General features: G+C 44.1%; 2 protein-coding genes across 2 annotated transcripts in view; both read right to left on the bottom strand.

Moving 5' to 3' along the window:
• LOC124031428 (monocarboxylate transporter 2-like) overlaps positions 1–5,975 on the bottom strand; it is a 30,444-nt gene extending 24,469 nt beyond the window's left edge. The window contains exon 1 of the mRNA XM_046342651.1: positions 5,752–5,975. The gene's annotated coding sequence lies outside the window, so the exon portion shown is untranslated. The remainder of the gene's footprint in view (positions 1–5,751) is intronic.
• Positions 5,976–6,244: 269 nt separating this feature from the next.
• On the bottom strand, positions 6,245–12,050 carry LOC124031427 (kelch repeat and BTB domain-containing protein 8). The gene is made up of 5 exons (XM_046342650.1): positions 11,942–12,050; positions 10,883–11,084; positions 10,366–10,672; positions 9,303–10,110; positions 6,245–9,228 (listed from the first exon to the last, which is right to left on the bottom strand). Exons 1-5 carry the CDS (start codon positions 11,955–11,957, stop codon positions 8,765–8,767), a joined length of 1,797 nt encoding a protein of 598 aa, XP_046198606.1. The 5' UTR covers positions 11,958–12,050; the 3' UTR covers positions 6,245–8,764.
• Between the last annotated feature and the right edge of the window lie 1,264 nt (positions 12,051–13,314).

Genomic DNA, 13,314 nt, shown 5'->3' with positions numbered 1-13,314 from the left:
AGGGAAGTCAGGAACCAATACACGCAGTCAGTCAGGAAAGCTAAGGTCAGCTTCTTCAGGCAGAAGTTTGCATCCTGTAGCTCCAACTCCAAAAAGTTCTGGGACACTGTAAAGTCCATGGAGAAAAAGAGCACCACCTCCCAGCTGCCCACTGCACTGAGGCTAGGGAACACGGTCACCACTGACAAATCCATGATTATCGAAAACTTCAACAAGCATTTCTCAACGGCCGGCCATGCCTCCGCCTGGCTACTCCTACCTCGGCCAACAGCTCCGGCCCCCCCGCAGCTCCTCGCCCAAGCCTCTCCAGGTTCTCCTTTACCCAAATCCAGATAGCAGATGTTCTGAAAGAGCTGCAAAACCTGGATCCGTATAAATCAACTGGGCTTGACAATCTGGACCCTCTATTTCTGAAACTATCCGCCGCCATTGTCGCAACCCCTATTACCAGCCTGTTCAACCTCTCTTTCATATCGTCTGAGATCCCCAAGGATTGGAAAGCTGCCGCAGTCATCCCCCTCTTCAAAGGGAGAGACACCCTGGACCCAAACTGTTACAGACCTATATCCATTCTGCCCTGCCTATCTAAGGTCTTCGAAAGCCAAGTCAACAAACAGGTCACTGACCATCTCGAATCCCACCGTACCTTCTCCGCTATGCAATCTGGTTTCCGAGCCGGTCACGGGTGCACCTCAGCCACACTCAAGATACTAAATGACATCATAACCGCCATCGATAAAAGACAGTACTGTGCAGCCGTCTTCATCGACCTTGCCAAGGCCTTCGACTCTGTCAATCACCATATTCTTATCGGCAGACTCAGTAGCCTCGGTTTTTCGGATGACTGCCTTGCCTGGTTCACCAATTACTGTGCAGACAGAGTTCAGTGTGTCAAATCGGAGGGCATGTTGTCCGGTCCTCTGGCAGTCTCTATGGGGGTGCCACAGGGTTCAATTCTCGGGCCGACTCTTTTCTCTGTGTATATCAATGATGTTGCTCTTGCTGCGGGCGATTCCCTGATCCACCTCTACGCAGACGACACCATTCTGTACACTTTCGGCCCGTCATTAGACACTGTGCTATCTAACCTCCAATCGAGCTTCAATGCCATACAACACTCCTTCAGTGGCCTCCAACTGCTCTTAAACGCTAGTAAAACCAAATGCATGCTTTTATAATAATAATAATAATATATGCCATTTAGCAGACGCTTTTATCCAAAGCGACTTACAGTCATGTGTGCATACATTCTACGTATGGGTGGTCCCGGGGATCGAACCCACTACCCTGGCGTTACAAGCGCCATGCTCTTGTAACGAAGGACCACCTTTTCAACCAATCGCTGCCTGCACCCGCTTGCCCGACTAGCATCACCACACTGGATGGTTCTGACCTTGAATATGTGGACACCTATAAGTACCTAGGTGTCTGGCTAGACTGCAAACTCTCCTTCCAGACCCATATCAAAAATCTCGAATCGAAAATCAAATCAAGAGTCGGCTTTCTATTCCATAACAAAGCCTCCTTCACTCACGCTGCCAAGCTTACCCTAGTAAAACTGACTATCCTACCGATCCTCGACTTCGGCGATGTCATCTACAAAATTGCTTCCAACACTCTTCTCAGCAAACTGGATGCAGTTTATCACAGTGCCATCCGTTTTGTCACTAAAGCACCTTATACTACCCACCACTGCGACTTGTATGCTCTAGTCGGCTGGCCCTCGCTACATATTCGTTGCCAGACCCACTGGCTCCAGGTCATCTACAAGGCCATGCTAGGCAAAGCTCTGCCTTATCTCAGCTCACTGGTCACGATGGCAACACCCATCCGTAGCACGCAATCCAGCAGGTGTATCTCATTGATCATCCCTAAAGCCAACACCTCATTCGGCCGCCTTTCGTTCCAGTACTCTGCTGCCTGTGACTGGAACGAATTGCAAAAATCGCTGAAGTTGGAGACTTTTATCTCCCTCACCAACTTCAAACATCAGCTATCTGAGCAGCTAACCGATCGCTGCAGCTGTACATAATCTATTGGTAAATAGCCCACCCATTTTCACCTACCTCATCCCCACAGTTTTTATTTATTTACTTTTCTGCTCTTTTGCACACCAATATCTCTACCTGTACATGATCATCTGATCATTTATCACTCCAGTGTTAATCTGCAATATTGTAATTATTCGCCTACCTCCTCATGCCTTTTGCACACATTGTATATAGACTCCCCTTTTTTTTCTCTACTGTGTTATTGACTTGTTAATTGTTTACTCCATGTGTAACTCTGTGTTGTATGTTCACACTGCTATGCTTTATCTTGGCCAGGTCGCAGTTGCAAATGAGAACCTGTTCTCAACTAGCCTACCTGGTTAAATAAAGGTGAAATAAATAAAAATAAAGTCAGAATAGCATTATAAATATTCACTTACCTTTGATGATCTTCATCAGAATGCACTCCCAGGAATCCCAGTTGCACAAAAATGTTTGTTTTGTTCGATAATCTCCATCATTTATGTCAAAATAGCTCATTTTGTTAGCGAGTTCAGTCCAGTAATCCACATTCATAAAGTGTGTTTACTAGTTTCAGACGAAAAGTCAAAAAAGCTCCGTTACAGTTAGTAAAAACACGTCAAACAATGTATAAAATCAATCTTTAGGATGTTTTTTACATAAATCTTCAATAATGTTCCAACCGGACAATTCCTTTGTCTGCAGAAATGAAGTGGAAGGTTTGTGGAACCTTTAACCTGAGCGCGTGAGACTGAGCCTGTGGCACTCTGCCAGACCACTCACTGAAAGAGCTCTTATGAGCCCCTCCTTTAGATTAGAAGCATCAAACTCGATTCTAAAGACTGTTGACATCTAGTGGAAACCGTAGGAAGTGCAAAATTACCAATATCCCACTGTGTATTCGATAGGGGTTAAAAAACTTCAAACCTCAGATGTCACACTTCCTGGTAGGATTTTTTCTCAGGTTTGTGCCTGCCATATGAGTTCTGTTATACTCACAGACACCATTCAAACACTTTTAGAAACTTCAGTGTTTTCTACCCAAATCTACTAATAATATGCATATTCTAGCTTTTATGGCTGAGTAGCAGGCAGCTTAATTTGGGCACGCTTTCATCCAAAGTTTCTAATACTGTCCTCTACCCCAAAGATGTTTAGCATGTCCCAGTCAGTTTAGGTCACCTAATATTATGAAATCTGAACATAAATGGGGGGCAATCAATTCACATATGGGATCCAGGGCACAGCGGGGGCTGAAGGGGGTCTAGGGTTAGGGTTAGGGTTAGCAGTGAACAAAACAAACATAGGGAGGAGGCTTCTAATGTTAAAATGCATGAAACCAAGGCTTTTACGGTTACAGAAGTCAACAAATGAGAGCGCCTGGAGAATGGGAATGGAGCTAGAGGCTGCAGGGCCTAGGTTAACCTCTACATCACCAGAGGAACAGAGAAGGAGTAGGATAAGTGTACGGCTAAAGGCTATAAGAACTGATTGTCTAGTGCGTTCGGAACAGAGAGTAAAAAGAGCAGATTTCTGAGCGCGGAAGAATAGATTCAAGGCATAATGTACAGACAAGGGTATGGTAGGATGTGAATACAGTGGAGGTAAACCTAGGCATTGAGTGACGATGAGACAGGTTGTCTCTAGAGGCACCATTTAAGCCAGGTGAGGTCACCGCATGTGTTGGGGGTGGAACAATAGCCCTGCTAAGGCAGGGCTGGAGGCTCTACAGTGAAATAAGACAATAATCACTAACCAAAATAGCAATAGATAAGGAAGATTGACATTAAGGAGAGACATGTGTAGCCGAGTGATCATAGGGTCCAGTGAGTAGCTAGGCGAGCTTGAGGCATGGCGATTTAGACAGCTAGCGTGCTCTGGCTAGCAAATGGGCTTTCGATGGACGTCGCAATGGAAGAGCCTATTGAAACCCCCTGGGATGGTTATGTCGGCAGACCAGTCGTGATGGATCGGCGGGGCTCCGTGGCGGCAGTAAAACGGCCCAGGTATTGGCAAAATAGGTACTGTAGCCCAATAATTGGATGATGGACCTCTTCTGCTAGCCGGGAGATGAGTCTAGCTCCAGGCTAACTGGTGCTTGCTTAGGGACAGAGACGTTAGCCAGGAGTAGCCACTCGGATAGCTGCTAGCTAGCTGCAATGTTCCGTTGTAAAGTTTCAGAGCTTTAGTAAGAATCTGAAGATGTGGTAGAGAAAAAGCAGTCCGATATGCTCTGGGTTGATATCACGCTGTGCACACTGGCAGACATTGACCGGGCTGAGGCTGGCTGATGTCAGAAGTTAACGGTGATGACCGCTAACAGTGGCTGACTACTAGCTAGTTAGCTGGCTAGCTGCTTATTGGGGTTCTGGTGCTAAAGTGTAAAACATTGCATATCCATACCACATTGGGTGAGGCGGAGAGTATGTTCAGTCCGTAGATGGAAATTGAGATAAAACAAATATGTAAAAAATATGTACGAAGAAAAATATATACATTGGACAGGACAAGACAAACAGACGTTCGACTGCTACGCCGTCTTGGAATCAGAGTAACATGTATGTGTACATTTATTTTGCAACACTTGCGCACGCAGTCAGCATGTGAGATCCCTTTTACTTATTCCTAACATTTAGGATAGAAAATTGTTGGACAATGTATATATATATATATGCCTTAAATTCTCAAAAATATACTTAGCTTTCATTTGAAACCACATTTAACATGCTCTATGAACTTCACATTGGTGCTCATGGGTCCTTATATATGGAAATGTCCATTAGTAAATAGACTTTCAATATATGCTATTGTTGTAGATGGTGTAATTCCAATTGATTTGTTCATTTACTCTGCTTTTTAGACTCATACTCATAGGTTGCATGTTTTTATGTTGCTGTGTCAATCATTTCAACCTGGTCTCAAAGCATTTTGTATTATTCTGTACGTACATCAGTGATTCTCCATTTAGTATATGTTTCGTAAGGCATGTACACGTTTGTAGATGTCCATCAGTCATTTCATATGCTATGTTACGAATTACAATTGGTACAATATGTCACAAATTAGCAAAAAAAAGTATGTTACGAATTCTAACTACGTGAACTTTAGCTCGTTTGCTAACGTTAGCTAAGATAGGGTTAGATTTAGGACTTGAGTTCAAGGGTGAAGTTTAGGGATAAGGATTGGCTAACATAGTAAGTAGTTGAACATATGCTAATTAGCTCACATTGTCCGGGATGAGAATCTAAGTCACAACCTTTAGGTTGCTAGAAGTTTGCCCTATACACCTACACCAACCAACCATCCTACGTTTGTTTTTGCCTTAAGTAACCATACCAAGCGCACTAATTTGAGTGCCTGAGATTTACGTGTACTATGTTATGTCTAGTCTGAGACCAGGCTGATCATTGCTAAGTTTAGTTAAGTATTTCAAACTAGCCGATGTACGAGTTGCATCAAGACTACCTGATGAGACGCACAGAAGAACGTAAAGAATACGTTTTAGCTGTTGGCTTGTGAAGGTGCATCATCTCTCCAGATCCTACATATGGAGTCAATTTAAAAATCCAAATTACGTGTTTTCATTTTAAGGAGCTAGCATAATGACCATTTGCGATACTCAACAAATTCAGGAAGCCTCGAATTTGGTTGGTACACGTGGATATCCGACTCGGAGTGCACACATACAAGTTGAAACGTTTAACATATTGGGTGCGAGACATAAATAAAACAATCTTACCTTGACCACGAAAATACAAAGCCCAGCACTTGAACTCCGAGGACAACCCTGAAAGTTTCTGAAACAAATCGATAGTACTTTTCAGAAGATTTTAGACACGTGTCACCTCATTTCCCCCTGGTGGTTCATTGAATGAATTCGAACAGTCTTCTACTCCCAAAAGGCTATGAATTTGATTTACTAGGCAATCGATTCTGGTCGTTATTTATATTTTATGCAAACCGACATTGGTCCCATCTTTCACTACCCAGGACACTAGAATGTCCTTACTCAGTGACGTCATGGCAGCTTGCTAGCTATATTTGTTACAAATGTTGTAACTTTATCTATTGAAAAGGTACCAAATTGTTTTGTATTCATCACATGCGCCGAATTCAACTGGGAGTTGAACAATGTGAGGTTACTTTTTATAAAAAATAGCTAGCTAGACAAGGGTAGTACAAGGTTTGCTGATAATAAAGCACCAAATAATCATATGGCAAGTAGTCACCAATAGGTTATCAAATTTTATTCTCAAAATATGTGCAATGTGAATTTCACAGTTGAGCTCAACCACCAATCCCCCCCAAACCCTACAAAGACAAACCAAACAAAAATAAATACAGGAAGAGTCCACTGCTAGTTGCCATCTGTGGACAATGCTTACGTACAGGTCTTCAATGAGCTTTGATATGGCTGCACAAGGCCAACTACGGCTGTTGCACAGAAAGCACATCGATTGGCTGATTCATTGTAAGCTTTGCATCATGTTGGAGATTAACTCAAAATTGAAGTTACATATGTAATGCTTACTGAGAAGTTGTTAAACTAAAACAAGAAAATCAAATAATGTGCCGATATCCATGTGTGGGATACAGAACATAATCACCACCATAACTAAATATAGAAAATAGAAATACAGCCATTGAAATTAAATCACATCTATTTTAAGTTACAAAAGGAAAAAAAAAGTTTGTAAAAACTGTGCAAGTACAGCAAACGTATAGTTCAGTATATTACACAAGACATTTAAATACAGTACTCTGTATCAATAGAAATCCTGAGAGTTGTCCATTCCTGGTTCCCAAGTGACTGAGTTTAGGCATTCGGGCAAACCCCCTTTCACCTGTGAGGGCTTCAGGAGGGCATTGCTCTGACCAGATCAAAACAAGCACCAAATGATCTGCAATCCTTTTCTTTACAAAAGTGTATCATGTCACCTCCACACCTAGAATGTGGGTTTTCATATTTTTTACCCCATTTCAAATTCTTTGCAGGCAGAACTGTATATCCCAAGATTGCTTTGTTGTTGATTGATTTTAGGGAAAGTTTAACGAGAAAATCATATGTAGTGCAAAGATGACACAGCAACCTGCATGAGGAAATTATTGACATCATTAAATGTTGCAGTTCATAGGGAACCGTCACTCAATGGCTGTGTTACCCCAATTATTACATACAAGACTGTCAAAAAAGCAGGGCCAAGTTCTCTTGTTTTTCCTCCATGTGATTGCATGTACAGATAGTTTCATGTGTAAAGGATGTAAAGTTGTGCCCAACACTGGTAGTTCTGTCCAGGACAGTGCTTGGTAAAGTTTGCAGTGACTGACTATTGGAGAGTGATTCAGTGCAATGATGAGTAAGACTTGAGACACTGCCTCGCCAGGCTAAACACACAGGACTACTATCCGATGCACCCACCCACAGGCACAATGACAGCCATTGGGATCTGCGCCAAGTTACACACCAACAATCTCCATTTCTCTCCTCAAACTACTGTACATCAGCCAGCCACACAGCCAATATTGAGCGGTTTCACCTAAAGTACACAAATTAAGCTTGAAAAGTGAATGCACTTCCACAAGGGTAAACCTAATTGTATCAACGTTTCCTTAGTTATTGCTACTAGAAACTTTATCCACTTTTCAGATGAACCAAGTTCTGAAATGCATTTTGGCATTTAAGAGGTAGGTTATTCCAAACACTTCTAAAGCTTCTAATCAATAGACATGCTGAAAAAAATGTATATCCACAGAAAACACTGCTGCAGCAAGCTGCCCACACTTTGGACAAATCAATGAATCTGACTGAACCACGTACCTTCGCTCCTTACCTGACTGCTGAGTTGCTACCAAAGCAAACTGTTGCATGGTTCAAAATGTCTCACTTAAGCCACACACACCTGACGCCATGCTTGTTTCTCCAATGTGGAGAGTGAATAGTCTAACTTAGAGTTGTCTTGGCATGTGACACTTGTTACAACAATATGGATGTCAGCTGCGAGTGTGAAGTTAATCTACGAATGCAAAAATTATTAATCCAACTACAACAAAGCCAAACAGCACATTGGTTGACACAGCGAAGGTCTTCTCTTAAAAGCAAAGTATGCATTTCACAAAATAACATACCTGCCTCCTACCACCGATTGAAATAAACCTAAATCACTAGCACACACACAACTAATAAACACTTTCAAAGACGAGCTTGCTGTAGGGCGCAATGAGCAGTCAAAGACAAAACCCCATCAATCTGAGCATCACCGCCCATCTTACCCGTATGAATAAAGACTAAAATTATTAATAATTCTCACTTCATGCTGACATGACAATAAGAGGGCACTTCATATTGATCCCGCAACTGCATGCATATCAATTGTAAAAATTCTAACCTATATATCCTTTTAAGAATGGTATTTTATTAGGATCCCAATTAGTTGTTTTGCGAAAGCCGCAGCTACTCTTCCAGGGGTCCACACAATAAAATGGAACAAAATGGCAAGAAGATAATTGCACTTATGATTCATTGTACTATACTGTAAAACAAGTATCAGTATGGGTATTTGGTTACGACTGGAGAAAAAAAAAAAAAAATTCTGCTCTCTTTTAAAACCACACCAATTTGATCGTGTTGAACCATGAACGCTTTAAGACTACACTCAACAGTCCTTGTGGTGCAAACACAGGACAGTACCAGGCACGCAGGACAACGCACACTCCCTCTTCGTGGAGGAGGGAACCTGTCACCTACGGCCCTCTCAGAGAACTTTCTGAAGACACTGTGGGTACAGTTTGGCCACTACACACTCAAAATGGCGACCAAGGTCCCAGAGGCGGTCGGGCGTCTCGTAGACTTTGGTCCATGTGTCCGCCTCGTCGTCGTACTGGTAGAGGGAGTTCTTCCTGCTGGTACGGAACACATGTTCCTCCACCATGACCTGTGTGGCGCGGACAAACAGCTGCAGCTTGCCCTGGAGGAGCAGGGCCTTGATGTAGGGGCTGGTGGCCTGGTCGAACGGAAGGTCTCTCTTGCGGGCCCAGGTGTTCTGCTCGATGTCGTAGACCTCCATGGTGAAGGTGCGCTGGTGGTTCCTGCAGATGCCAGCAATGTAGTAGATGCAGTTATTGTGTAAGGCAGCCAGGCCCTGGCTCCGGGGGACTCTCATGGGGGCCAGGTGGCCCCAGTAGTTCTTGCGAGGGTCAAAACAGAAGAAGTATTCACCTGAGAAACAGAAAAAAGCACCACCACTGAGTGTTAAGAAAAACATAAACAGTGTCTCCACTATTCCGCCTCACCTTGGAGGATGTAGATGCGGTCTCTGTACTCCACAGCACTGTGGAACTCCATGGCTACAGGCATGGGGCTGACGGCGGTCCAGTAGTTGTCTCTGGCATCGTAACACTCCACTGACTTCAGTGCATTCCTCCCATCACCCTCATACACACGGCCCCCGAGGGCATACAGCTTCCCGCAGCAGTGGACCAGCCTGCAGCTGATCCGGGCCCGCAGCATGGGCGAACGCCACAGCCAACGGTTCCCTGCGTGCTCGTACTGCCAGAAGTCACTCTCCGCACGGTGGTCGATGCACACCTCATTGTTGCTAGGGCGGTAGCCCCCGGCGATGAAGATGTCGTTCTCTGATGACACCAGGATGCCCACCTCCCGCAGGTCATTGGGGGGCTTGCAGAGCTTGAAAACCTTCCCAGCAGTGGTATCCAGGCAAGGCACAGTCTGCTTCTTCCCTGAGTGTTTGTGTTCCGCATCAAAACAGATGACCATCTCAGAGGCGGTCATGCCCAAGCGCTGGGGGCATCCGTTGGTGCCGTTGAGACCGGCCATGGCAGAGTCTCTGGAGAGGGCGCAGGCAAAGGGGGGTGGGATGCGGCTGAGGAAGGAGTTATCCAGGAGTGGCAGGCGGATGCATTGAGAGAACACTTCAGCCAGGTGGGCCTCCCTGCGGGAGCGGTCGTGCTCCAGCCAGCGCACAATGCTCTCATACACGTGCTCCTCCTTCTCCACGTTCAGGTCATCGTTGTTCAGGATGCTCACCAGCTGCTCTTTGGTGAGCTGGAGGAACTCCTGCTCCCGCGCCACACACAGGAACTACAACAGCACAACACCACATGTCACATTTCACCTAGAACTCAGTCATTTGTCGCAGAATGCTCAACTAACAGATAAAGACCTGGAATGCTATCCTAAAATATAAGTGTCAACTACTTTATGCTACTTGTGTTTTCACATTATTGTAATTATAAGGCCATTTTAATGACATTGATACATTAATCCTTCCCAAATGGCAAGCCAAGTGAAGCACAATAGTGTAATAGAACAGCTTTTTCTTAGAATAAAACCCACCTTCTTGCGTATGTAGTCCTGGGAGCGCTCCCTCAGCAACTGGTGGCTGTAGGCGTCGGCGAACATGTAGACCCCGGTGCAGTTCTGGGGGTCCAGACGACTGATCATGAACAGGGCACACTGGTCCTGCAGGGCTGGGATCTGGAAGATGCTGGCTGCCGTGAACAGGGCCTGGATGTTGGACTCTGACAGTGTGACTCTGGACGTGTAGGCATAGTCCAGGACAAGGTGCATGGACTCAGACTCCACCCCGACGAGCCGCACCTCACTTTGGCTGCTTTCTGTAAGGCCACTGGTGAACATGGACCTGGAGGGAAGAGAAAATACACATTTTTTTAAAGAAAGCTTGTTGCAGAATTGCCTGGTCCCAGATACTACTCCATTGCCATCATTGACATGACAATGAGTGACAGGAAGCTGGTATGATGGCACAAACTGACTGGCACTCAGGCTAGTTGAAGAATTGGTCATTTACATTTTTAGATAACTACAAACAAGATGCTCACATCAGACCTACCTAAAGTAAGGGCTGATTGCTGCAAGGACATTTCGGTGACACGAGAATGTCTTGCCATGGTCCACTTCAACAACAATATCTGTGAGCTGTGCTTCATCATACAAGACTTTGAGCTGCTGGAGGATGTTACAGGCATGAACAGCATATACCCCATTGTAGTTTGTGCTTGACGGACTCCCATTCTGTACTTGAAACAGCTTGCCTATGGAAGAAACACAGGAGAGAAACACCATTTTTCCATGATGGACATTAAACAGACACTATGATGAAATTGTGGGAAACGTTAATATTATTTAGTAGCATATGCACCACAACAATTGAGTCAAGCGCACTGGCTACAATGGGTAGAGAAATATTCTAAAACATGTGGAGATTAGTAAACTGACTAGTTATGGCTATACTAAATTACTATTCGACACACTAGATAGTCTTGTATAGTAACGTTAGCGAGCATGCAATCAGTGTGCCATGGATATCACCCACTCAGCACAACTTGTGTGCACGATTTATTGACAGAACAAAGACCCGTTCCGAAACAACGACACCTTTCTTAACTAGATAGCTATCTCACGTTGAAATGGAGCTAGACGGTTAGCTCATTACACAAGTACCGTCAAACTGGCCAACAACTAGCTATGTTTCATCAGGACGAGACGTGGGCACGTTACGTTAGCTAGCCGGACATACGTTAGTTAGCTTGTTACATACCTTATTGACAGCTAATAATAAAAGCTCAGATAGTACACGTGAAAGGTCTAACAGTATCATTGGCATACAAATATAGGCAATTGTTTAAACTTAGTTCTACTAACAGACAAAATGTGGTTAAAACTAGCCATCTGATAACGTTATAGATAGTAATGCTAGCTAACCAGTATACACTTTGGAAGCCATTCGCTTACAGCTTCACTTGTAAAACGAAGAGACAATCTTAAGTGTCTAATACTTTTGTCAGGGTGTAATCTTGGTGGTTATATACCATTCAATATGAATTAGGGAACTTTAAAATTGGTTTTAAAAAGTCTGCCTCGTTAACACAAACAATCAAGAAACGCTAACCTCCACTGGCAGCCATTCTCCTCAGTCTGTTCTCAGAGCACACCGTGAAACGGAAACAGCCGACAATGACACCCAATCAACGTAGAGCCAATGGAATTGATGATCAAATTAATCACTAAAAGAACATCTAGGCAACAATTTATACGTTCTCTTTTAATCAGGAATAAATTGAATATAGATTTAAAGGCCCAGAGCATTTAATTTAGAACATAGGCCAACACTGTGTTCTATTTAATGATATGATTTACACACACTATCTTGTCATGCATCCGAAGTTTAATGTAGGACAACCCTTACAAAAACACAAATTCTTAGTATCCAAGTAACTCCAAGGTCTGTCTAGCCATTACCTTGCATCTACGAAACTACACTACTTTGATTGTCTCTATGCTGCTAAAGGCCCATACCAAGCGTGTTATCAACATTACAATTGGTAAATGGCCTTTCAGTAATTAAGAAGAATGTATGAAATGCAATTCATTTAAATTTTAACTCTCAATCACAAGAGAGTGGTCAGCATTTTGATGTGGGCCTCTTGAAGTTCAGCACATACAGTCTGGTCTCATAAACTAGGCATAATATAGTAAATGTAAATCCGGGCCACTCAAATTACTGTAGAATCATATGTTACGTTTAATCAGGGCAAGGTGTCTGGTAACATGTCCGAATATAAACAATGCAGCTATTCCCTCCGCAAGGCTATTAAACAAGCTAAGTGTCAGTACAGAGACAAAGTGGAATCTCAATTCAATGGCTCAGACACAAGAGGCATGTGGCAGGGTCTACAGTCAATCACGGACTACAGGAAGAAATCCAGCCCAGTCACGGACCAGGATGTCTTGCTCCCAGGCAGACTAAATAACTTTTTTGCCCGCTTTGAGGACAATACAGTGCCCCTGACACGGCCTGCAACGAAAACATGCGGTCTCTCCTTCACTGCAGCCGAGGTGAGTAAGACATTTAAACGTGTTAACCCTCGCAAGGCTGCAGGCCCAGACGGCATCCCCAGCCGCGCCCTCAGAGCATGCACAGACCAGCTGGCCGGTGTGTTTACGGACATATTCAATCAATCCCTATACTAGTCTGCTGTTCCCACATGCTTCAAGAGGGCCACCATTGTTCCTGTTCCCAAGAAAGCTAAGGTAACTGAGCTAAACGACTACCGCCCCGTAGCACTCACTTCCGTCATCATGAAGTGCTTTGAGAGACTAGTCAAGGACCATATCACCTCCACCCTACCTGACACCCTAGACCCACTCCAATTTGCCTACCGCCCAAATAGGTCCACAGACGATGCAATCTCAACCACACTGCACACTGCCCTAACCCACCTGGACAAAAGGAATACCTATGTGAGAATGCTGTTCATCGAC

Source organism: Oncorhynchus gorbuscha, linkage group LG03 (assembly GCF_021184085.1).
Source record: "Oncorhynchus gorbuscha isolate QuinsamMale2020 ecotype Even-year linkage group LG03, OgorEven_v1.0, whole genome shotgun sequence".
Classification (NCBI taxonomy): Eukaryota; Metazoa; Chordata; class Actinopteri; order Salmoniformes; family Salmonidae; genus Oncorhynchus; species Oncorhynchus gorbuscha.
Note: the sequence above shows the minus strand (reverse complement) of the source record. Positions and strands in the feature narration are given on the sequence as shown.

What these genes read in the sequence shown, in the direction of transcription:
- LOC124031427 (XM_046342650.1), bottom strand. An exon ending in AGGACTACATACGCAAGAAG is followed by an intron (nt 10,111 to 10,365) that starts GTGGGTTTTATT and finishes GTGCTGTTGTAG; the next exon opens with TTCCTGTGTGTGGCGCGGGA. An exon ending in CCGCATCTACATCCTCCAAG is followed by an intron (nt 9,229 to 9,302) that starts GTGAGGCGGAAT and finishes TCTGTTTCTCAG; the next exon opens with GTGAATACTTCTTCTGTTTT.